The 24,583-nt window shown below is 51.9% G+C and overlaps 1 protein-coding gene across 1 annotated transcript in view; it reads left to right on the forward strand.

Moving 5' to 3' along the window:
• Positions 1-1,577: 1,577 nt before the first annotated feature.
• The window catches only part of LAMB3 (laminin subunit beta 3), a 44,156-nt gene continuing 21,150 nt past the window's right edge, over positions 1,578-24,583 (forward strand). The window contains exons 1-8 of the mRNA XM_081112079.1: positions 1,578-2,532; positions 3,684-3,731; positions 7,886-8,336; positions 9,618-9,682; positions 10,702-10,856; positions 21,336-21,450; positions 21,947-22,020; positions 23,680-23,871. Coding sequence (XP_080968205.1) covers positions 9,655-9,682; positions 10,702-10,856; positions 21,336-21,450; positions 21,947-22,020; positions 23,680-23,871 — 564 coding nt within the window. The 5' untranslated portion in view covers positions 1,578-2,532; positions 3,684-3,731; positions 7,886-8,336; positions 9,618-9,654. The remainder of the gene's footprint in view (positions 2,533-3,683; positions 3,732-7,885; positions 8,337-9,617; positions 9,683-10,701; positions 10,857-21,335; positions 21,451-21,946; positions 22,021-23,679; positions 23,872-24,583) is intronic.

Consider the following 24,583-nt stretch of genomic DNA (forward strand, 5'->3'; position numbering starts at 1 on the left):
AGGCTGTAGGCTGTTTATTGAATGAAGTAACTTTTCGCATCCAACAGATATAACCATTTATTCCTTTTTATTTTTACCTATTGCTTTAGGGACACTGCACTCTATTATTTTTCATCCTACCATATCAGTGTCTTCTCTCTAGGTCTCCTTTGTTACATCTTACCCTCTTTCAATCAGTGGTTCTCAGCCTTGAATGCACATTAGAATCATTGGGGAGCTTTTTAAATTTCTGAAATCCAGGTAATACTAAGAGCAGTGAAATCAGAAATCCCTCTAAGCAGGACGCAGACATCAGTAATATTTATTTTATTTTCATTATTATTTTTTAAAATAATGTTTCCATTGATTTTTAGAGAGAGTAGCAGAGAGAGGGAAAGACAGAGAGAAATAATGATGTGAGAGAAACACATTGATTGGTTGCCTCCTGCATGAGCCCTGACCAGGGCCCAGGCCTGGGAGGGGCCTGCAACCAAGGCATGTGCCCTTGACCAGAATCGAACCTGGAACCCTTCGATCTGCAGGCTGACGCTCTATACACGGAGCCAAATTGGCTAGGGCAGTATTTAAAAGTCTAAAGGTGATTCCAATGTGCAGCCACGTTTGAGAATCACTACTCTTAATGTTGGGGCACCCCGGGTCTACCATGATCCTCCTCCCCTCTGACTACATTATTTCCCTAGGTCAGTGGTTCTCAGCCCTGCTCCACTTCAGTCATCCTGGGAGCTTTTTTTTTTTCTTTTTTTTTAAGGAAACAAGTTCGTTTTGTTTCCTTTTTTTATTATTATTTTTTTTAAATATATTTTATTGATTTTTTACAGAGAGGAAGGGAGAGAGATAGAGAGTTAGAAACATCGATGAGAGAGAAACATCGATCAGCTGCCTCCTGCACACCCCTTACTGGGGATGTGCCTGCAACCAAGGTACATGCCCTTGACCAGAATCAAACCTGGGACCCTTCAGTCTGCAGGCCGACGCTCTATCCACGGAGCCAAACTGGTTAGGGCTCAAAGTGCATTCTGAATGCAACTTAGCTAATGGAGCAGCAGGCCAAAGCTAACAAGACAATACGTCATAGGTAAAAGTGCAAGGGATTTGAGTGTTTCTACATGTGTGCCGGTGTGTAAGTGTGCATATGCATGTCCGCCTTAAGAATAGCTCCAAGTTAAGAAGGGGCAACCCATTTTAGCAGTATTTGACTCGAAAAGACAGAGGTGTTAATGCATTTATAAGCTCAGGATGGGTCTGTAGTGTGCTCTGGCTGGGAAAAGCCTCCTGTCATCAGTTCACAGCAGCAGGAATAGAGTCTCCAGAACAAAAGTCCTCTTGGCTACTATTTTCTTCCCTCAAGTCCACAAAAAGGACTGCTTTAGCCCGGCTGGTGTGGCTCAGTGGTTGAGCTTAGACCTATGAACCAGGAGGTTACGGTTTGACTCCTAGCCAGGGCATATACCCAGGGTTGTCGGCTTAATCCCCAGTAGGGGTCGTGCAGGAGGCAGCCGATCAATGATTCTTTCTCATCATTGATGTTTCTATCTCTCTCTCCCTTCCTCTCTGAAATCAATAACAACATATTAATAAAAAAAAAAAAAAAAGAGGACTGCTTTACTAAGATGGCTAACATTCTTGCCTTTGGGAGAGTTCTATTCTCATGTGCTGTTTCCACCCAGGTTTTTCTTGGACTCAGAGCCAGCTTCACTTTCTCAGATCATTATGCATCTTCACGCAGAGCTTACTGAGCCATTTGGGGTGACACTTTTAAAACTCACCTGGGAGAAAAAAGTATCAGTGATCAACCAAGTGACCGAGCATTCGTCTGGGACTGAAGGGTGTCCTGGGACATGGAGCTTTCAGAGCTTAAACGAGGAGAGTCCTGGCAAACTAGAATGGTTGATCACCCTGCAACAAACCGGAATTGTCTCCTTGAAGATTTGCCCTGACCCCTAAGTGGTTTTTCCCTTAGAAACTGGAGCGGCATGTACGTCTCATAGGTATTTACCCTCTGGGTGCAACTTGCAGAGATCTCATTGTCTCTGTTTCCAAAGTTTTCCTGAAGGGCAAACTTGTGATGTTTCAGGTTTTGCAAACTAAACCCTTCACCTTGGCCGCAGGAAAAGAAAGTGCCTTCTCTCTGTAGCCCTCACATTTGCTGGACAATGGCCCCAAGTTAAGTAACAAACCTGCAGTCAAAGAAGAGCTTTGACTCTTATCTTAAGCAGGTGTGGACTCCTGAAGCCATATAACTATGTCCCTCTTATGCTTGAAGCCAGCTCGCTCCTCTGTCCTCTGTTTGTAAACAGCCCCTACCCCCACCTTCTGTCCTTCCCTGTTCGGAAAGGCCAGAAGCATGGCCTTTCTTGGGGAGCTCAGTCTTCCCCTCAAGTTCCCTGTTTTTCCTTCTGGTCCAGGTCCTGGGTCCTGGGAGTCTGCAGTCCTTATGGGACAGAGTGGAATGCAGAAAGCACAGATTCTCAGGTTGGGACCTGGGGCCTCCTGAGGGGAGTTGGAGAGGAGCAGCCCAGCCACTACTGCCCCGTGAGTGAGCTATAAAACATCTGTGATACTTGCTCTTTGTTAGAACAACTGTAAAGGCTGCTGATCATGGCCCCAAACACCTTTGTGTGGCACACACACGTGGGGACAGTCGCCCATTATAGAGCAGCACTTGGCCAGGCACTTTGCTGAGAGGTTTACATGAGTTGTTTCTTTACAAGGACCCATGAGGTCGATTGTTAACTGTTCCCAGTAGAGGCAACTTGCTTTGCTCCTCCACGGTCAGATGGTCAGAGCTGGTGAGTGCAAAATCAGACTTGACGCTTCACCTCTCTCACGGTAAAGTCCAGGCTTTTACCCGCTGTCCTAAACCACCAGCCCCTGAGAACAGCATCCTAGAGCTGGAGGGGGCATTAGGGCAGCTCGGCAAACATTGACTGTCCTGCCCCTCTGCAGGCCAATTCAATCCCTGGGTGGGGCCTGGCCTGCAGATATGATCTTACAGGTTCTGTAAGTAATTCTAAGGGGTGGCCTGGGTTGAGAACCAGGAAAATCCAACACTTTTATTTATGAATCATGAGACTGAGGCCTGGAGAGGGACTTGCCTAAGTTCATGCTTCTATGGAGCAGCAGAGTTGAAGCTAGGTCTCGGATTTTAAGAGAGGTTCAAGTTCAAGCACAGACCCCATGTGACCACAGGCATTGCAGGGACATGCTGATGAAAGGTCACAATGATGGACTTAGATCCGGAGAACCTAATTCCCAGAGGGCACAGGCTAGACAGTAGAGGTGGTTGGGGGTGGAGGAGGGGGCGTGGTCATGAGCTGGCCTGTCTGCCAGAGGAAGGTAGGGCAGTGGGTAGGGCAGTGACTGTGGTAGAAATGCCAAAATACTCCTCCCTCTTCTCTGGGAAGCCAGCCAGCCATGCACCAGCATTTGACTCCTGTTGCAGGCTGACCCGGGCTATAACCCTTGGGAGGGAGGGGGTAGGACAATTTGGGGATGTACCCTGGGAGATAGAACAGAAGAAGATGACCCCCCGCCCCCGGTGACTCAAGGGCCTGACCTCAGGGGCAGGGATCTCCCTTCCTGAGGTGAGGAGGAAGTTGTGTTATCCGTCATCCGCCCTTTGTGGTCATCACGCTCACCGCGATGTTTGCCTGGTCACCTTCTTGTCTTCTCACTCCTTCTAGGGTGCTGTTGTCCTCACTTCCTGTTGGTATGAGCGGGAAACCCGAATGGTATGTATCAGAGTCTCGGGGATGAGGGATCTGGGGGCCAGCACCTTCTCCATCTGAGCCCACACAAGAGGGGCCGTCAGTATGGAAAACAAATAAAATGTGGTATCTGTTCTAGATGTTTCTGCAGTGTCTCTCAGGAGACCTCAGTCAACATCAGTGCTCCAAGAGAGGGATCAAGGTCTCAAAGAGACATATTTAGATTGTCTTGGTTAGGTTTGGGAAACAGGAAGTTCAGAGTCTGGACTCTGGTCAAGGATTCCCAAGGGTGGAGTCAGGTAATTCCAGGTGTAAATATAGGTAAGGGTCTGGGACCACTTACTAGCTGGGACCAAGCTATTGAAAATGTGCCTCATTTTCTCCATCTGTAAAGGGAGGAGAATTGAGTGTCTACCTCCAAAGAAATGTAGTGGGTGTTAACTGAGTTAATAGATACAATGCCTGGCTTGCTGTGAGCACCCGGTTAAATGTCAGCTGTTGTTAATTTAGGCTGACTGCCTGATTTCTCCTGGACCTCAGGCCTAGGCCAATGTGCGCCATTGTCCGTTGGGCAGACATTCAGGTTGGGGAGGTGAGAGTGGGGGTAGAGAGAAGGGCCTGGAATAGAGTCACTGCTTGACAGGCAGCCCAGGCTCTTCCTGTGCTTGCTGCTGGCTTCTGTCCGAGGCTGGTGCCTGTCTGTTCAGTAACACAGCAGACCCACTCTCTCTGGTTCCTGGGGAGGCACACAGAAGAGTGACTGATTGTCTGGGCACTTGAGCGGTTGTGCTGGAGTGAGGGCCACGCCAGCTTGAGTCACGTGGCGAATCCCAGCACCACTCCTGGAGCCCACCCTGTCCCACAGACAAGGACTCAGCCATGACTCACTGTATGCAGGTGAGGCCTGGGCCTTAGTCACTGGCGCCCCTTCCTCCAACACCTGAGCATCAGCATGCACAGCCTGAGCCAGGCTCTCTTATCCTTCCTCACCTCTTTTCTCCTTTTCCTCCTCCTCTCCTCCTTTCCTCACCCTTATCCTTTGACATCTCATTGATCAGATCTTGAGTGATCTCGTTAGCAACTTGGACAGATGGATAATGGAGGCAGTAGCTTCCACTGCCACTCCGTTCCCTGTCAGAGACACTGCCAGGAACGCTGATGAGCAGGCCGAAGAGGAGCCTGCCTACATTAGCATGGGGGCAGTTCTGTCATCTGAGGGAAGCTGCCTCAAAAGAGGGCCCCCACCCCCCGCAGCTGACTGATGTATGAATTACCACTGTTAGCTGTTCATTCTAGTGACCAAAAGCCCAGACTGTGCCCTCTGAGAGTTAACTACACCGACAAGGGCATGGAGACTCATTAACGACATCAATGATTTACTCTTCATTGTGAATCCATTCATTCTACATCTATCAAACACCTAATATGTGCCAGGAATTATATCTAGGCAGTTGAATAATAGTAGTGAACAAAATGGATAAAAATCTCTGCCTTCTTGGACACCACATTCTGGTGAGGGAGACAGAAAATAAGCATGATAGGTAGGTAATTTATAGAGTTAGTTAGAAGGAAGTAAGTGTTGAAAATAAAACCCCACAAAACCCCACCCCCAAATCCCAACCTACCAATAATGTAGGGTAGGTGGGCTTGGGAGTATTGGGGTGGGGAACAGGGATGGGGCAGGGAGCTTGGCTGTCATTTTATTTTATTATTTTCAACAACAGTTGACATTTAATATTATATTAGTTTCAGGTGTACAGGTGGTTAGACATTTATATACCTTACAAAGTGATCCCCCCGATTAGTCTGAGTGGTCATTTTAAAGAGGGTCGTCAGAGTCGGCCTCCTTGAGGAGTTACTATTTGAACGAAGAGTTAAAAGAGGTGGGAGAGTTAGCTTTGCAGACATGGGAGGAAGAGTGGTCCAGATGGAGAGAGCAGCTGGGGCAACACCCTCAGACGAAGCAGCCAGCAGGCGGGTCATTCAGAAACATAGCAAGGAGGCCATGTGGCTGGAATGGAAGGAGAAAGGGAGAGAGCAGCAGTCATGTAGAAGAGTGATGCGGGGGGGTCGTATCATGTGGGGTCTCTTTAAGGGCTTTGGCTTTAACCTTGATTGCAATGGGGAGCTGGGACAGGGCTCTGAGCAGGGGAGGCCGTGACCTGGTATGTTGGGGCTGGGATTCAGACCGGTTAGGAGACCACTGGAGAAGTCTGGGGAGAGAGGCTCAGCTGGGAGGGTAGCCGTAGCCCCAGTTGCCTTTGGAAGAGGACCCAGCAGAATTGCCTGATGGGTTGCTGTGGGGGCGAGGGAGTCAGGAGCCAAGGATGACTTGGCAGCCACTTTCCTGAGGGGTAAGTTCACATGAGCCAAGGCTCGGTGGGCTCTGAGTGCTGAGGGCTCCAGTGCAGCACAGTGAGAGGCAAGGAGAGGGGGGAGAGGCTGCAGTGTTGGAGCCACGCCCCCGTCTCCCCTGTAGCCCTGGCTGGGTCCCAGCCCAGCCTGTGGCTCTGTATTGCGCTTCTTGTGTCTGAACAAATTGGGCTCTGAAGTTCAAAGCCTGGGGCCCTGCAGGCCTGGGGGCACTAGATCTACGGGAGGAGGGCTCATTGTCCCTAAGGAGTGAGGCTGCCTGGGCTGCCCTTGGCTACTGCAGAAATAACGTCCTGTTCCCTGTTCCGGACTTGGCAGGGGCGCGTGGGAGGCCCAAGCAGAACAATTGCCATTTCCCTCCTGCAAAGCCGAACCACTCCCTGGACTTGCCCCAGCCTGTGATGTCTGAGCCACTCAAGGCTTGTTTACCTGGCTCCTGCCTCAGAACAGGGGAGTCGGAGGGGATTGAAAGGTGAGGCCCACCACCCGCCCGGCCCACCTCGGCTGAGCATCTGGGATTGCCACACGGCTCTTCTGCTGAGCTAACTGTTAATGAGCGGTCTGTCACGTCCTCCTTCCTGGTGGTGGGCAGAGGCCAGGCAGCTCCGGGAGGGGGGAGCTTCCTGGAAGCCTTCCGTTTAGGGAATCGGAGAAGTGGAGAGAAAGAAGCCAGGCAGGTGGCCTCAAAACCCGGGGTGTCAGCACCTCTGGGGACCCCATGAGGGTCTCTGTGTTCTTGTCGGGCCCACGAAGGGAGGCTGCTTGTACCGACTCGGGCGTCTTGGGCTGAGCCAGATTTCACTGGAATGCTTATAAGGGTCAAGACGCTCACGTTTATCGGAATGTCCATTATGCATGGAAACAACTTACCACCCATTGGCTAATGATTCCTCCTGCCCACCTAGATTTCTTGGGCTGAATTAGAAACTGAGGGTTAAAGTGCCCAGCTCAATCCACGAAATGCTACATTTTTCTCCTAAAGGGTTCTCAAACTGATTTCTTGGACTGAACCCTCCATTGTAGAGAGAACTTCCTGCTCAGGAGAGACTGACCGGCCAGGATTCCAAGTTAAGAGTCTCCTTTAAATAGAAACTTGGAGGCAGTACTGTTCCTGAACAATGCCAGTGCGAGCTCTCAGGGCCAAGCCGTGCACCGGTGACCTTCCAGATGTCTCTAAAGCCCTCGGACGCCAACCTGGGGAAGAGTGTCCTCTCAACCTGGCCTGTTATGCCATTTACAGTGGCTCGGCCCCCGTGGCCCTGAGCCAGGAGCCGGCCCAGGGTCCCACAAAGGAAGCTGTGTTCCCCAGCCTGGCAGGGGGACAGGGCTCGTTGGTCCAGTTAGGCTGCAGCCTGGCCCTCCACCACTTGTGGTCAGGCCTGTGTTCGGGCCCTCCAGGCTGGCATTCCTGCCCAGCAGGGAGAGGCTCAGAGACCAGCCCTCCCCCTAAGCTGGGGGCAGTGACTCACAGGTAGTTACCTGCCCTAGGGCTCCCTGCCAACCCAGGGAGGGAGCCGGAGGGGAGGCATTTAGAGTTTAGTCCTGCTTACTGCTCTTAAGCTTCCTCGGGTGAGTTGGGCCTTGACCCCTTCCTGATGAGCTGGAGCCTTTTCAGGCTTTCCCGAATTCCCCGAGAAGCAGGGATTTTCCACCGTTTCTGTTTTCCGTGGGGAAGGGGCGGAGCTGGTGCTTTCCGGGGTCCTGGGCGTTTGGGTCTCCTCACCTCCCAGCCCATTCCAGGTCCGGGCGGTAACACCCTAGCTCCAAGCCCTGATCTTGTGTCCCCTGCTTGGTCTCCTGTCCAGGTGGTCTAGGACACGAGAGGAAACGGACCCCTCTGAGCCTTGAGAAACGCCAAATACAGCGCCTGCCACAGATGCCGGCGCCCTGCCTGCCCCCCGAATTCTGGTCTGGAATGCCCCTGAATACTTGCCTGGTGCTTTCAGCAATGCTCCCTCCCCTCCACCCCCAAGGCACCCACGGGCAGGCGGGTGCTGCCAGGCTTGCTGCGAGGCCCCTGGGACCGACCCACTTGCCCAGTCCTGTCCTGGGGCTGTGGGGCTGCAGTGACGGCAGATGGGCGTGCCAGCTGCCAGATTCCTGAGACCCGCCCTGCAGTGGGCTACGCCCAGTCTGGGAGTCTCCAGAGGTGAGGCCGTTGTTTAAAAACTGGGAGCCAGCAGCGGAGACCCCCACATTCAAGGGGTGCTCGCAGAGAGGCGATCTGGAGGAAGGACAGTGGCAGCAGGGAGCCAGGTATGTTTCCTGCCCTCACCTGCCGGGTGGGGGCGGGCGGGGAGGAGGGCTCTGCTCTGGGCGGCTGGGGCCTGGCTGCAGGGCACATTCTTTCTCTTCCTGCCGCCTCACCTGAATGAGCCACCTGCAAAGGCTCCATTGAATGTCTGCCTCTGTTTGAATTGCCTTTTCTCACCTGATAAGCGGCTCAGTGACTTGGGAGAAAGCAAGTTCGGACGGGGGGCTGAGCACAAAGAGGAGTGGGAAGGGTGGGCTGGCGGGGCCAGGGCTCTTCTGAGGCCGCTCCCAATGCCTTGTTCTGGGAGTGAGGGGCAGAGACAGCTCCGGAGCCAAACCAGAAGATGGGTCTTCCTCTTGGGCCATGATTAGCTGCATGACCTCAGGTCACCTGTCTCCTCCCTGGGCCCCTGACGCTTCTGGGAACGGATTGGAAGGAAGGATTCCAAAGCATTAGGATGTATAACTTAAAGATGCCAGGAGAGCCCCAGTTCCCTCTCTGGTCCTGCCTTGCCAACCTCCCTCCCCCAGCAACGGAGCTATGGCTGATAGGAGCAGAGCGAGCATCCAGGCCCAAGCAGAGGCGGGTGCTGCATGAGCTGGGCAGGCCTGCCTGCCTCTCACCCTTCCGGCATCCATCCCCAGCCTCCTTCAGTCCCCGCTCTGTGGCCTCCAACCCCACCCTTCCCGCACAGCCCTGGCCCATTATTAGAGACATTTAGGATTGCTTCTGGTTTAGATCAAATCCTCTAGGCCTCCCCATCACATTCCAGCTAACTGCCTAGGCTGGAGTTGTGGCCACCACAGCCTTACCCTCGAGGTGGCCCTCAGTGGTATTAAGGCCCTGCCCATGGAAGGACTGGGCTCCCTCCAGACTTTCAGCCAATTTGACCTACTCGCCTTCAGACCTGTGGGCCGGGCCGGGCTCTGAGAAAGGCAGTCCTCTTTCTTGGGCAGCGACAAGGCCTCAGACCTCTCTGCAAAGGGCCCAGCCATTTATTGCTCCCCAATAATGACTTTCTGGGGCAGGGGAGGAAGCTGAAGTCTGGGAGGGGATGGCATTCCCCCAGGGCACCCCATGAGTCATATGCCAGCTGGGACAGCAGTCTAGGGCTCTGGCATTTTCCAAGCTTTTGGCTCCAGATGTACCTGTTGCTCAGAGGTGTCCTAGGTCAAGACCCTAGGTAAAGACTTCTGAAAAAACCTGAGCCCAGAAACAGGAAAGGGGCTAGTGTGCCCTAGCGGTTTGCGTGGCTTTACCCAGGCTGCTTTGCTCTGTCTCAGGTGAGGTCCTCTCTGGGGATCACCCCATTGGCTGAAGATGAGGCCAGTCCTTCTCCTGTGTTTCAGTAAGTATCCCTCCCCATCCTCCTGGGATCTGTCCCATAGCAGGGTGGTGATAGTTCTGGGTAGAAGGACAGTTAACCAAAACGTGAGCATTACTTGTCACCCTTTAGTCCTAGGGTTTGGCACACTTGTCTATTGGGGACACCTATGAGGTTTCTCTGCTCCTTCAGGCCTTCAGGAAGATGACTTGCTGCCTCTCTTGAGGTGTCTTCCTATTCCCACCTGGGGGTGGTTTCTGCTCCCTAACTTCCCTGCACAGTTTCTTTCCCACCCTTTCACTCCCGGGCTGGCTCCAGACCCATCACGGCTCAAGTTCTCGATTTTCCAGTGAACTGGAGCGAGGCACTCACCAAATGTGGGTCAGCTTTGCAGATAAGGGGGCAGCAAAAACACAGGTGTCTCCCAGTGCCCCACAAGTGGCCAGCAGCCTGCCCTCCTCTGGGCTGTTGACAGAGGCCACGCTGCCAGCGAGGAGAGTTGTGGACTGTGACCTGGTGGCCAAGCGTGCGTCTGAAGCTTGACCTGAAAGCGCCATTTCAGGGTCATCCATGGGTGTTGGTTGCCAGTTTCTCCTCCTTTTTTTCTTTTTTTTTTTAAAATATATTTTATTGATTTTTTACAGAGAGGAAGGGAGAGAGATAGAGAGTTAGAAACATCGATGAGAGAGAAACATCCATCAGCTGCCTCCTGTACACCCCCCACTGGGGACGTGCCCGCAACCCAGGTACATGCCCCTGACCGGAATCGAACCCGGGACCCCTCAGTCCGCAGGCCGACGCTCTATCCACTGAGCCAAACCGGTTTCGGCCTTTTTTTCTTTTTTAAGTTGGGGTTACAGAACATGAAATCAACTTTTTTACAGAATAGCCCCAGGATTATAATAATTACCTTCACCAGCGCGTGTGAGCAGGAGAGAAGGAGACGGTCTAGTCCTGCCCATGTCTGCTTCCCTGAGGGACGCGGGGGTGGCCGTCAGGACCCGCTGCTCTCCAGGCTCACCCCAGCACCCCTGTGATTTCAGTCTTGCCCGGCTTCCTGTGCACCCAGCAAGCCTGCTCCCGTGGAGCCTGCTATCCTCCTGTTGGGGACCTGCTCATTGGGAGGACCCAGCATCTCCGAGCTTCATCCACCTGTGGACTGACCAGGCCTGAGACCTACTGCACGCAGTATGGCGAGGTAGGCCTGAGCTCCGTGGCCTCCAGGGCTGGAGGAAGGAGACGTGGGTGAGGTGGGGAGCCTGCCATTGGTCACTGAATATTTACAGTGCACTTGGTATAGGCCAGTGGTCGGCAAACTGCGGCTCTGCAAACCGCGGCTCGCGAGCCACATGCGGCTCTTTGGCCTCTTCAGTGTGGCTCTTCCACAAAATACCGACTTCTGCGCCTGGGCCACGAAGTTTCAATCGCACTGTACGTGCGCACCCGCATGTGGTATTTTGTGGAAGAGTCACACTGAAGGGGCCAAAGAGTCGCATGTGGCTCGCGAGCCGCGGTTTGCCGACCACGGGTGTAGGCCCAGCCCCATGCACTATGGGGGGTGCAAGAAAGTATAAGGCTGGGCGAGAGGAAAGGTACTCAGAAGCAGCTGAATAGCTCTTCTCTCTCTTCTGCTCCAGAAAACTGGAGCGTGGGCAGGACAGTTATTTCTCAGCCCCCGGGGCAGGGGCAGGACGGTCATTTAAGTCTTGGGGACAGGCAATCAGATAAGTAGTGATGCTTTGTATGTAAGGTCTGATGTGCCATGTTTGGTGGACAAAGTCAAAGCCTGTGGAGCACAGGCGCTGGGATGTGTGCACTGGCTTGTGTCTTGCCAGGGGGAGAACTGAGTGGCACCACGGCCACTCTATTGCCATCATCTCTTTGGCCAGCGCTGGGGGATGGCTGTGGACAGAGCTAGCAGGAGGATATATGGTTGTAGGCTGGGTTTACCTTTTGCGCTTTGTAGTTATCATGCATGAAGATCCAACTTTCTTACCTCTCAGCCTCCTTGGTCCAAATGCTTTGTTAACCGAGGCAGAAGGGGAAACATCCAAACTGTTGTTAAAGGACATAGTTCAGTGACATAAATGAGGAAGTGATGTGAGGTTAGCCAGGAGGTGCAGGGGCTCAGTGGATATGTGAGAAAATGAGCTGAGCGAATCCAGGAGCGCCAACACTCCAAGCTACGCCAATTAACGTCGCCTGTAAAGTAACGGATTTATTCAAAGAGCCGTTGTGAGTTTTCTTCTAGATTTTTCTTCTGTACTGCCTCTGGAGCTTTTTTGGTAGGAACTTCAAAAAGGTCGGGGCCTTTCTTTGCTTTCATGTTCGCTAAGGTTGAAACCACTCAGCGTTTTCTTGTTTCCCAGCTGCTTATCTCATTGGACCATTTTTTCTGCCCTCAAAATACAGGTTTGGGTGAAGGAGTTTTTGAGGGTGTAGTTTGCTTTGAGTCTCTGCAGCCTTTGGGGGGAGGGGGAAAGAGAGAGACAGAGCAAAGGAGTGAGAGAGATTGATTGCTGGGAAGGAGACGTGTGTTATCTGTGGTTTCCAGAATGTTCTTGTCCTCAGGACCATGGCGATGCATCTGATACTGCATCTGGGCCTCACGGCCCTTCTAGTCCCCGGCGTTCTTTTGGCAACTTTAAATCACAGATGGTATTGAGTTGTCCTTTGAATGTGCTGAGCCAAGATGGCTGTGGTTTCTGCATCTCACCCACTTGGAAATGGGAGAACCGTCTGACAGCGTTGGGTAAGATGGCCAGCATCAGGCGAGGCCTCCCTGTGTGCCCAGATTACTCCACAAGCATCCGGGGACCTGGCCGTATTGAGCTTTCTGGGCAATAGAATGACTGTAGCTGTCCCTTCTCACACACTCTCAAAATCCCATGCCACTGAGCCACATCTAGAAATTTCAGAGAGACCTCTGCCTCTCTTCCTTAGGCTGACCCACCTCTGGGAGAGGAAGCAAGGAGAGATCAGAGGCCCCAGTGCTGGGCCGTCCCCTCCGCCCTAGCCCTGTCTGCACAGCCTCCCTCCCTCTGGGCCTGGGGCTTTGGGTTCATCCTGGCTCACTCTCTGAGTCTCGTGGATGCCCCAGGAAGCCAACTGCTTTCCCTGCTTTTAAGTCGCCCCTTGAGAGCGAAGCAGGGTGCTTGCAAAAGAGAAGTCTAGACTTACAACCCTGGGGATAGATAAATCTCAGCTGTTTTGTAGCTATGAATGTCGGGAGGCATTGCCCTTCTTCTTTTTCTCTAAGGGGAGTAGATCCATGGGCCCTCTTGGAAAGAGTAGCGGACAGAGCATCTGGAGTGCAGGGTGCAACCCCAGGTCTGCCACTCACCTGTGATGTGGTCAGTGCTACCCCTCTCCAAGTCTCAATTTTTCTCTTCCGAGAATGAGTGTCAGATGAAATGGTCTTCAGGGTTGCTCCTTGCTCCGGCCCTCTTTGGGAATGAGCTAACTTCCAACCAGCTTCTCTCCTACCCACTCTGTGTCTTGTCTGATTTGGCCTTCCCTCTCCCTTACCTGCCTAATCTCCCAGAGGCCACGGGTTGCCAGTGGTGAACCCACATACTGAAGCCGCAGATACCCCCTTCCTACGATGTACCCCAAGTCCTCACCGGGTGCGGAGGTGGCTGGGTGATGAAAATTAGAAATCCCCTGCTGAGTTCCAATTTCAGTTCTTCAGTTTATTTTATTAGTAGATATTATAGCAGCTATAATTTACTAAGCACGTACTATTCATCCCAGGCACCATACGAAGAGGCTTATCTAAATTATCGCAATTAATTTTTCACAAAACTCCATGAGGTGGCTCTTGTTATCCCCATGAGCTCCTGGGAGGGTGTGTGCTGGGACCCCAAACCTCTGATGGAAACACATCGGGGTTGAGTTTTCTGAGCAGCCCCAGCTGGAAAGAGGGTGGCATGATACAGAGATGCATTGCTAATGCCTTTCCTCTCCCCCCACCCCCTGTCCCCTCTCTACCAGCCCCCACTCCCATATACACACCTTCCTTAAGTCAAAGCCTCTGGTTAGTGCCTCTGTCCTATTTCCATCCAGGGGTGACATTGTGAGCCCGGAGCTCAGTACAAGATCACCCAGCACCTGCTGCCTGCCCACTGCCCTGGCACGGATGCAAGTGCCATGGGGATTGATGACCTTGGACATTTCTGCAATGCTCACTCCCCACCCCCCAGCCGCATGGGGACTCAGTGGAATAGGAGTTGCAGAAGCTGGTGGGACCCCTTCCAGTTCCAAAATTGTCTTTCCCAGCTCCAAATATCAGACTGTGCCTCTTTTTGTGTGGGCCAGCTTAGCCTGTTGGCATGCTACCTCTGCCCAATTTTATCTCAGTGGCTAAATCCTATTGGCTTCGAAGGCTAGCTTTGGTGGGTTTGGGTTCCATATTGCAACCCTCCCGATGGACATAGAACTTGGCCAACTTTGCCTGTGGCACTCCTCCCCACACACTTCCGGGCTGCCTATCTTGACTACCCATTAGCTGTCTGGGCTGGGCCCAGGCAGTGTTTTACCTAAATGGCCTGAGGCTGCAGTACCATCCTGTCCCCCTGTTCTCTTTCTTCTAGCTTCTAGATAACCCCTGGGTAACCTCACTGCGCCATTGTCCCCTGAAGCTCAAGCATGAATGAAAAGGTCTGTGACCGTCCCTACTCTTGTTCTCTTCTGTGCTTTCCCGGAGCCTCAGTTCCTCATTTGAAAAAATGGGAGTAAGGACAGTATCCACTTCAATACGTTGTTGTGAGGACCGTATAAAAGAATGAGCCACCTGGCCACTGGCGTGGTGTCTGGAAGATGCTAAATGTTCCATCCGGTTTCCCACCCACCTCTGGGACCTGTGTCTACAAGTAGAGACCACTCTGTCTGTGAACCACACTCCTGAGATTTCTTCCCTGATCAGGATACACAGTCACATACCTATTGAAATGAACCCATCCTTGGGCCATCCGCTCTCTGCTGCCACGGTGACAGCCACCCATCTGATTTGCAGCGGGTGTTAGAGGATCTGGAGGCAGGCATGGTCAGCGAAGTCACCTGCCTGGTCCTGGCTGTTGCTCTGGTCCTGGCTCTGACACTTTGAATAGAAACATGACCTTACAAAGGCCGTGGCTCATCTCTAGACCCCACTTCCCCATTTATGAAGTGAAAGAGTTGGGTTAGTCAACCTTTACATTCGTTCAGCTTTGATATCTCCGCCGGCTTCTTGGAGTTGGCTGGGCTGTGTGTGTCTGTGTGTGACCTTGAGTGTCTGCCGTGTTCTTTCTCAGGTGAGCACTGGCAGGGCCTGAGCCATGCCCTTGGTTGTCTCTGGGCTGGTGCACGCTCCTTAGGAACCAGTGGGCTTCACCTGGAAGCTCTCCAGCCCCATTTCTGCTCCTGACAGTATCTCCTCCAATGTTGTGTCTGCTCCCCCAGATGCTTTATTTACCCCCCACTCCCTCCTTGGTGGGGGAAAACTTAATTACCCAGCTGCCTTAATAACAGTCTTACGCAGTGCATTCCTCAGGTTAATTAGCTGTGTACACCAAACAGCTGTCTTCTTCTTCTTCTTCTTTTTTATTAAATCCTCACCTGAGGATATTTCCCTGTTGATTTTTAGAAAGTGTGGAAGGGAGGAGGAGAGACAGCGAGAGAGAAACATTGAGGTGCCCTTGACTGGAATTGAACATGGGACCCTTCAGTCTGTGGGCTGATACTCTACCCACTGAGCCAAACCAGCCAGGGCCAGCTGTCATTTTTATCACCTGGGAGCAAGCTGAGGGGGGCAGTAGCCAGTTGACTTCCCTTCCTCCCCAACACACACACACACACACACACACACACACACACACACACGTGAGTACACCCACACCCACATGCACACACCCAACAACCACTGTCTTTTTTAGTGATTGTTTTCTTGACCTTTGATATGGCTAATGTGTAGACAGGGGATGGTGTTCATGTAGGTCTTGAGGGCCTCATCCTCTCTGCTCTCAGAGGACTTGGAGACTGTCTCTGAGTCAAATATCTGCTCTCCTGTTTCCCGGAAGCTGTCAGCATGTCTGAAACTCTCAAAGCAAAGCTCTAACCACTGGGGATGAAGCATTGTTGAGTTCCTTGTTTAAAATGCAAACACCTTTGGGAAAGGCACCATATTAGTCTATTATCAACTGTTTATAACTCAGCAAAGGTTTGCTTATGAGAAAATTAGCTCTGGATTTTGCAAAAGGTTCCAAGAGAGTAAGACCCAGGATAAGTGACGTTTGAGGGGACAGAAGAAAATGGAAAGGGAACGTTGAGGAAAAGAGTTGCTGTCAGAGGGAAGCAAAACTTGGTTTGGTGGAGTGTGAGATTCTTGGGTCCCAGTTGTTATGGGCTGAGGAGTGTGGCTAATGGAGCTAAACGGAGAGATGAGAGGGGAAAGGTGAGATGGGAAGGCCTGGACACAAACCTGGGTGAGCTCACAGCATTGCTGGCCTGACCTTTCACCCCATTGCTCTAGGGATTCAGGTCACGAGAAGTTTCTGGGCAATTTCTTGCAGACCTACTTTGTGTTTTTGTTATCAGGAACTGTAGGGACCATTGTCACTGGTAGAGTCAGCAGAGGTCCAGGCCAACTCTCTGCACTCAGGTGTAAGGGGACCCCTCCTTCTGTAGGGGTCTGGGCTGGGAAAAAGCCTCTTGACAAGCAGTTTTAGTCCCTGCGATTTTCCATGGTTGCCCACCTGCCACTGTGTCCCTTGACTTAGAACAGGACAAGAAGGTTTGGAGGCAGGTAGCCGGGAGCAGAAATCCCTGCTTCCTCTCTTCCTAGCTCTATGGACTTGGACACATTTCTTAACTTCTCTGAGACTTGCTCTCCTAATCTGTGAAGTGAGGATACCTACCATTTAATATAGCACATCTATCTCAGAGGTTTTGGAAGGATGAAATGAGGTAACACAGAAGAGAGCATGGTGCAGTGCAATTTCTGGATGTGTGATATACATCATTTTTATAATCAGCTTTAGAAAGTGACCTTTCTGAACTTAGCTTGGATGGAGATAAGGGTGGTATAGAATTAAAGCTTTGGTCAAAATGTACCTCAGAGCATTGGGGCACTCCTACCCGCACCCCAGCAGGCCCTGACTTTTGATCTTTGCTGGCAATATCCATTGACATAGAAGTGGTGAGGCTGGTGGATCTCATTGGGGTCTAAAGAGGCCTTGCTGAGCAAAGGCCTTTAGGGACCTTTCTTTCCCTGTCCACTTTGCTGGGAAGAGTGTTTCTGCAGTATGGGGTCTGGCCAATGGTTTATATTTCTCTTGCTTCCTTCCCATTCTTTCAAAAAATTTTAAAAATATATATCTTATTGATTTCAGAGAGGAAGGGAGAGGGAGAGAGAGATAGAAACAGCAATGATGAGAGAGAATCATTGATTGGCTGCCTCCTGTACACCCCCTACTGGGGATTGAGCCCACAACCCGGGCACATGCCCTTGACTGGAATCGAACCTGGGACCCTCCCAGTCCACAGGCCAATGCTCTATCCACTGAGCCAAACCAGCTAGGGCTCCTTTGCTTTCTTGTTTGGAGTCTCTAACTTCTGAGCTAATAAGCTGGATAGAGTGAGGGAGAATTCTAATAGAATGGTAAAGCAAGGAGGAACTTCATTATCTCATCCCACCCCTGCATTTAACCAATGAGGAAGCGGAAGTGGAGGAAATGTTTTTTTCTTGCAGAGCGCTGGATTTTAAAAAATTTTATTATTTTTTGTGTGTCCTGTTTTTTGTTTTTTTTTCTTTTGGCCCTGGCTGCCAGCCACGACCCTGACTGTAGCTCCTTATATAGACACAGGTGGCCTCTGGTTGCTCTTGGCAGGGAGCTGGGCCATGTCTAACCAGGGCCTGTTTTTCTACCCCCACCCCCCCGAATTAGCTGTGTTCTGCAAAGACACAGAGCTTTGCTTGCATTGCCATCCTTTCCCCAGCCCTCTCCACTATGTTTGGCTCCTGCTGGTTCCTGCTCTCTCCATTGCCCTCCCTGAGCTCTCTGGGAGGGCTTGTCTTCTGGCCAGACTTAGCTGAGCTTCTAGAAGGCTCCAGGAGAAGGAAAGAGGCTCAACCTTGCCAGATGGAGAGCAACCAGGAGCCAAACTGGCTGGAGGCCTGACAGGCTGGATTGATATTAACTCTGTGTCTCTGAGGCAGCACTGCCAGGAGAATGCAGCCAAGTGACCCCAGAGAGAGCAGCTGCAGCTGTGAGCTTCTATCACTCGGAGAGACAGAGGCACGTACACATAGCACACACCAGGGGACGCGCCCCACCAGGAGACACACACACACACACACACACACACACACACACACACACACACACAGAGACATCCAAGAATGAAGTAGAAAGGGACACTGAGGCCCAAGGGGGAAGAAGAAATCAGCAGCTTGTCCTCACATGGGCTTCTGCCATGAGCAGTTCTATTTCGGGCCGCCATCCCGCTAGCTAGTGGGCAGGCAGAGCTACTTAAAATACCTGTCGCAAGTCGGCTGGCTCAGCCTGTCTCTAAGGATTGAGATGAATCCCTCCTTTAGCCGTGTTACTATGATAAGCAGCACATAGTGTTAGGGGTACGAGCCATCTGATCCCTCCATCAGTGCCTGCGCACGTGGAGGGAAGGTGGAGAAGGCATGGGTACCCTAGTCTGGGAGGACTGAGGGAGGCGGCAGGGTAACCAGTCCACACTGAACACCTGGGACATTTTTAGTTTGTTTTATTTTACAAGAATGTCTGTTTTCCTGAGTATAAAAGTTAATAGATATCCAAAGTATGAAAGGTTTAAATTATTAAAAAATTACAAAGATGGAGGAAAAGTTACCTGTAATCCATTTCCCAGAGATATTAGATTAAACTACATGCAGTTGTCATTTTTGTGGGTCAAAATGGCTGAGTATCAGCGATTTTATAATATTGGTGTATTTCCTTCCAAACATTTTTCTGTTCCATATATATATATATATATATATATATATATATATATATGCTTTTGAGATCATGAAGTATATTCAAGTCTATGTCCAACTTTTTTCATAAAACCTTATAATGTAAGCATTTTCCTCATATGTCAACAGTTTTTAGTAGTTACATAATAGTCCATCATTTGGGAACATCAAGGGCATTTCCAGAGTCCTGGGTTGAGCTGCTCTAGCACCCATTCCCGTGGCCCCAGGAAAGAAAGAGCCTGCTCCTGCCGCTCTCTTGGCCAGGGAGCAGCTGGGATCGGCTCCCAGCAGAGCGGGGAGACAGCTCTGGTGACAGGCCACCGGAAGACAGCGGCTCTTGTCTCTGAGGGACGTGTGCGTGTGCGGAGTGCAGAGGGTGGGGAGTAGGAACGTTTGCCCCTGAGAGGCTGGGCAGAGTGGGGAGAAGGGCGTGCTCTCTGCCAGGGACCGAAATAGGGACCTGGAGGAGAGTCAGGTCCCAGCAGGAGGCTGCTCTTGCCCAGAAAGGATCATTTGAGGTGGCACGTCGCTATTTCAGCCACGGACACATCTGCAGTCTCCGTGCTAACTGAGCTGGGTCCGCCAGGGAAGCCAGCTTTCTTCCCAAGGTGCTGTCTCTGCCTTAGCCTCCCCCAGGGTCAGCCTCAGGGTCAGAAATGGCCTTTGGGTGAGACAGACATTGTCCCTCTTGACCATGCTTCCCAGGATGGCTGTGCACTGAGAGAGAGAGAGAGAGAGAGAGAGAGAGAGAGAGAGAGAGAGAGAGACAGAGAGAGAGAGAGGAGGGAGGAGGCAAGAGGGAAGGGCCGTCTCTGATTCTGATGCTGATACTGCCCATCAGTCAATAGGAAAGTCACGTAACCTCTCTGAGCCTCAGCATTCTCACATGTAAAATGGGAATCATACTTCTTACCAGGAGAGGAAGACAGTAAAATACTGCAAGCAAATAAATAGATGGTGAACGCACAGCTGTCCAGTGGAGATATGTACTGTGAAGAACAATGTGGCAGGGCAAGGAATGGACAGGGACAGAGCGGGGCGGGGGGCAGTGGGTGCTGTGTCTTGCAGGCCACATGTGCCAGCCACAATGGGCGCATTCAATGTCCAAATATTATTATTTTAAAAAGCACTTTTGGACACGATGAATCAGGATGGTGACAATTCTCTTGCAGATGGGAGGTGAGAGCTGGAAAGGGGTGGGAGGCAGAGGCTCCGCGAGCCAGGACACCTGGCAGCCCTTCTGCGGTCACCATTCCAAGCTGTCAGCTAAGGAGTTTATAACTAAGTCACAGGCCTGACATACTAATTAACTGGGTGCCTTTGGGACGGAGCTGTGGGGTTAATCAGTGCAGCAGACATGACCTCGGTAGCTCATCACCTTTCCTGGCAGGGCAGAGGGTCAGCAGCTGGAGGGCCTCAGAGGAGGAGGCCCAGGGGGAAGCAGAGGCATTGGGGGGGGGGGGGCGTGGAGGGACAGTGGTTTCTACCCAAGGAGGACCAGCAGGGCAGGGAGGTTCTTGTCCAAGCCTTGCTTCTACTTCTGGGTAATTTGGAGCCCTTGGCTCAGTGATCTTTGCTCTGGACACAAGGTGTGGGCCCATGGTTACTCTGAGAAGACAATTTTGTGTGTGTTGAAGGGGCAGCTGGGACAAGGTGATGCTCGCTCTGAGGGGTGTGCTCACACACAATAACTAAAAGAACAAGAGCCGTGTTCTTTTTCTTGGCGATCCCTGCCCTCCCGTGGAGCCCATGGCGCTCAGCCCTGTCTCCTGTCCCACTCCAGCGCACAGGCTAGGGGAGGAGTGGTTATGGGACCTCCCCGTGAGGCTGTTTCCTTCTTGGCTGCCCTCTTCAGCCCCATCTTCAAAGGCAAGAGCCATTGTCCTCAGCCCAGGGCTGCATGCCTCTCTGGCCTCGGGACTGCCTACCTAGAGGCCTATTTGGTTGGCGCCCCCAGGATTCTCTCCTGGGGTGGGGGAAGGCCAAACCTAGGAAAGAGCCTTGGGTCCCAGACATCATGTTGGAAGGTCCTAGGGGTCCCCTAAATGTTACCAGAATGTGGGCTCCCTGATGGCAGGGTCTTTGTGTTGTTCATTATTATAACTCCCAAGGCCAGAGCAGGGTCTAACACACAGTACATGCTAAGACATAAGTGTGCGTTGAATGATTCAATGACTCGTCCAACCTCCACTCAATTTGCAGAGGAGAACAGTGAGCTCAGAAAGTGAGTTCCCAGAGCAGGGGCTGGGACCCCAGATTCCCGGGTCCCTCTCCTTGATCCTCAGGAATGCAATTCCCCCCAGGCTGCCAGCATTAAGTGAGATGCGACATAAGACTCTGTGGCCTGTATTTAGCACATAGTAGATGCTACATTAATGTGTTTTTCCTCCCCCCCGACCCAACCCCTTGGCATACTTTCTCTTGGAGGCAAGGTCATATACCAATGATTTTCTACCACCTCACATGTCTTTCCCAACCCTAACTTTAATTTATTATTCGTTTAACTATGTCTTAGGATGGACACAAAGGAATTAAGTTTAAAGATGACCAACATCCTTGTTTTAAGAGGTTAATCCTTTCAAGTGTATCCATGGGGAGGATTTCCATGGAGGGAGTGCTCTGGGCTCTCAGGATCCAAGGGGAAACTTCTGTCTGGATCCCACCCCTGAGTCTGCTGTCTCCCTGTCCCCACAGTGGCAGATGAAATGCTGCAAGTGCGACTCCAGGCTGCCTCACAATTACAACAGTCACCGAGTGGAGAATGTGGCTTCGTCTTCAGGCCCCGTGCGCTGGTGGCAGTCACAGAAAGGTAAAGGCCGCCGCCTCTAGGGGACCGAGCTTGAGAAGGGTCCCACAGGTGGGGTGGCCAAAGGGTGCCTGGGAACTCCTTGGGTTTCGCGGGCATTTGTTAGGGCTCTGGGACGTGGTGGTTGACAAGCAGACTGCTTCCTCCAGGCGTGAGGTCTTGCAGATGTTACAGGTATTTTACCCCATTTACCCGCAATGGGCTTGTTGGAGGAACTGAGGTTTGGGAACGGGTCTGTGTTGAATAGACAAGTTGAAACCCCTTTAACGTCTCAGGGGTAACAAGTCATGGTGGGCAGGGAGTTTGGCCAAAAGCGTACAGGATTCTGAAGAGATAATATAAGTAGAAACGTGCTGGTGCCATTCCTCACTGAGAGGGAAATCGGAGAATCAGGGTCAGCGAGTTTCTCACTGCCTAGAGCTGGGGCGATCCAGAGCCTTCTTCAGGCTGCGAAGGTGGAGATTCCCCGGCCTGAAGGTCCTCCTTTTTGTCCTTGCAGACGTGAACCCTGTCTCTCTGCAGCTGGACCTGGACAGGAGATTCCAGCTCCAAGACATCATGATGGATTTTAAGGTGCGCTTCCCGGGATGGCACGGGATACGAGAGGGGACCCTGGGTGATGCAAGCTGACTCACGGGGAGCTGGGCTGATGGCACCACATGCTGGGTAGGCCTCCCTCCCCTGGCCAGGCTCCCCGTCTCTGCCGTGCAGGGGCTATCAATCCACTTCCTCACCCGCCCCCCCCCCCCCCCCCCAAGCACATCTAACTGGTTCAGCTCTGCTGAGTACCAAGTCCACTGGGCCTGTCACTTATACAGTTGTGCCCTCTTGATGACTCTGCTCTCACAAGTTTGCTGATGAGGTTGAGTTAACAAACAGCCAGGAGCTGGCCCATCCATCCACAGGAAGATGCGCTCTCGGAGCTGCCCTTCTGGTGAGCTGACTGCTCACCGGTATGGTGGCCTCTCAGAGTCCTCTCGGCTTCTGCTGTGGGACTAGCCTTCTGAGGTACTCCTTTCGGAGGGAACATTTGTATTCCTTTGTGATGGGTCATTTTTTGTTTGTTTGTTTCAGAGAAGGTTTGATTTTATATTTCTACAGAAATGGTGAAATATTTAAGGATCAAGATTGGTTATTAAGATTAGATGGCCAGGAAGGGGGATACCAATTTCGGGAGTTAAAATGAGCTGAGAATAAAAAGCAATGGAACCGAATTTCTTGTGTGACTGAGGAAATGAAGAGCCTCACCCCAAGAAAAGGCCAAAAGTGTTTTGAGAAATGCCAGTGCCGTTGAGTAAATGCCCAGTCTCCAGGGGTACCTTCCTGGGGATGGATATGGTTGTTTCGTTGTTTTATTATCACTCACCCATTCATATATATGTCCATTCTTGCTACAGACACACAGGACACTGATTATGTTGGGTTTGGTGCCAGCTGTCAGGGATAAAAGATGAATAAAGCGAAGCATGATCCTCACGTTGCCTTAGTACATGCAGGGAAAGCAGTGAACCAGTGGCGAGAGAGTGTGCTGTGATATTGCTAAGTGGGGGTTCTGGGGAGCATGGGAGGGGACATCTAGCTCGCTGTGTCTTGTAGGGGAGGTGTTAGAGAATGCAACCACGGGAAGATAAACCTTCCTAGACCACTAATAGCCAGGGGAGGGGCAAAGTTCTTTCTAGGCAAAGGGAACAGTAAAGAGCAAAGACCAGGAGACAAGAGGCCAGAAGGTATATCATTGGGGACGGGGCAAGGGAGTGGACATGGGGTCTGGAGGGAAAAGTGTGTGTTGGTGGTGAGCGATGGGGACATGGAAGGCAGAAAACTGGTGAGAGATGAGTTTGCAGATATAAATGGGGATGCGGAAAGCAGACTAAAGACTCACCCATTCATTCAACAGATGTGTTCTAAGCACCTACTATGCGCTGGATGTTGGAAGTACAACTGTGGATAAGACAGACAAAGGGGTGTGTGGTGTATGGTAGTGGTACTCAATCAATCGGGATATTTGGCAATCTCTGGAGGCATTTCAGGTTGTCATACTGTGGGTATTGACATCTAGTGAGAAGAGGCCCAGGTAGAGGTCAGTAGAGGCCAGGGACGCTGCTAAGCATCCTGCAGTGACCAGGACAGCAGCCACCAGCACATCTCTAGGAGCCTGTTTCTGTGACTGTGTCCCCAAGGTCCTCCCCTTCCTCCAGGCACTCAGGCCTCACCCTGTCTGTGTCTCCGCAGGGGCCCATGCCCGCCGGGATGCTGATCGAGCGCTCCTCGGACTTCGGGAAGACCTGGCACGTGTACCAGTACCTGGCTGCCGACTGCAGGTCTGCCTTCCCCCGCGTCCGCCAGGGCCAGCCTCAGAGCTGGCAGGACCCTCGGTGCCAGTCTCTGCCCCAGAGGCCTCATGCGCATCTAGACGGGGGCAGGGTAAGTAGACGGTACCCTGGACATGTAGCCTGAAGGGGTCTCTGACATGGCGTCGCTCACACATTCACCCAGACTCTTGAGAAGAGATGAGAGCCCCCTCGGGCAGTGCGCCTCAATGTCTTTCCTGAGCTCTCCACCCTCAAAATATTCGTTGCTTGTCCTCTTCGTGCCCAGGAAGGGTATTTCAGAAACATGTTGAGCGCACTGTGATCCGGCCCTGCCCTCTGCCATGGCCCCCTACCCATGGCTCACCGGCCTGTCCCCATAGTGGAGAGGGCACAACCAACTCTGCTCTAGTGTGAGGATTTTGAGATGGCTGCTCAGAGTCAAGTGAGCAAAGACACACATTTCATCTGATCTCCACTTTCACCTCAGTAGGGTATAACACGAGAATTAACTTTCCCATTGAATCCATTCATGGAGCCCCATCGTTGCCTTGGAGGGAATCCTGGTCTAAGCCACAGTCCCCTAAGCCTCAGCCCTGGGCTGGAAATGAGAACCTGCCCCTGGAAAAAATCCAGTGCCTCTCCTCCGAATCCTCCCGCCCGAGTCAAATCCCCTCATTCCTTCCATCACTGCTTCCCCCGCCGGGGAGGCTGTTTGTCCTTTCTCTGGCCCAGGCTCAGGGGAGCCCTCTGCGATGCTCTGACCTGCTGATGTGCACGGGGTGCTTGGGTGGCACCTTCCCTTCGCTGTAACAGCTGCTCCCTGG

Source organism: Myotis nattereri, assembly GCF_964212035.1.
Source record: "Myotis nattereri genome assembly, chromosome: 18".
NCBI classification, from domain to species: Eukaryota; Metazoa; Chordata; class Mammalia; order Chiroptera; family Vespertilionidae; genus Myotis; species Myotis nattereri.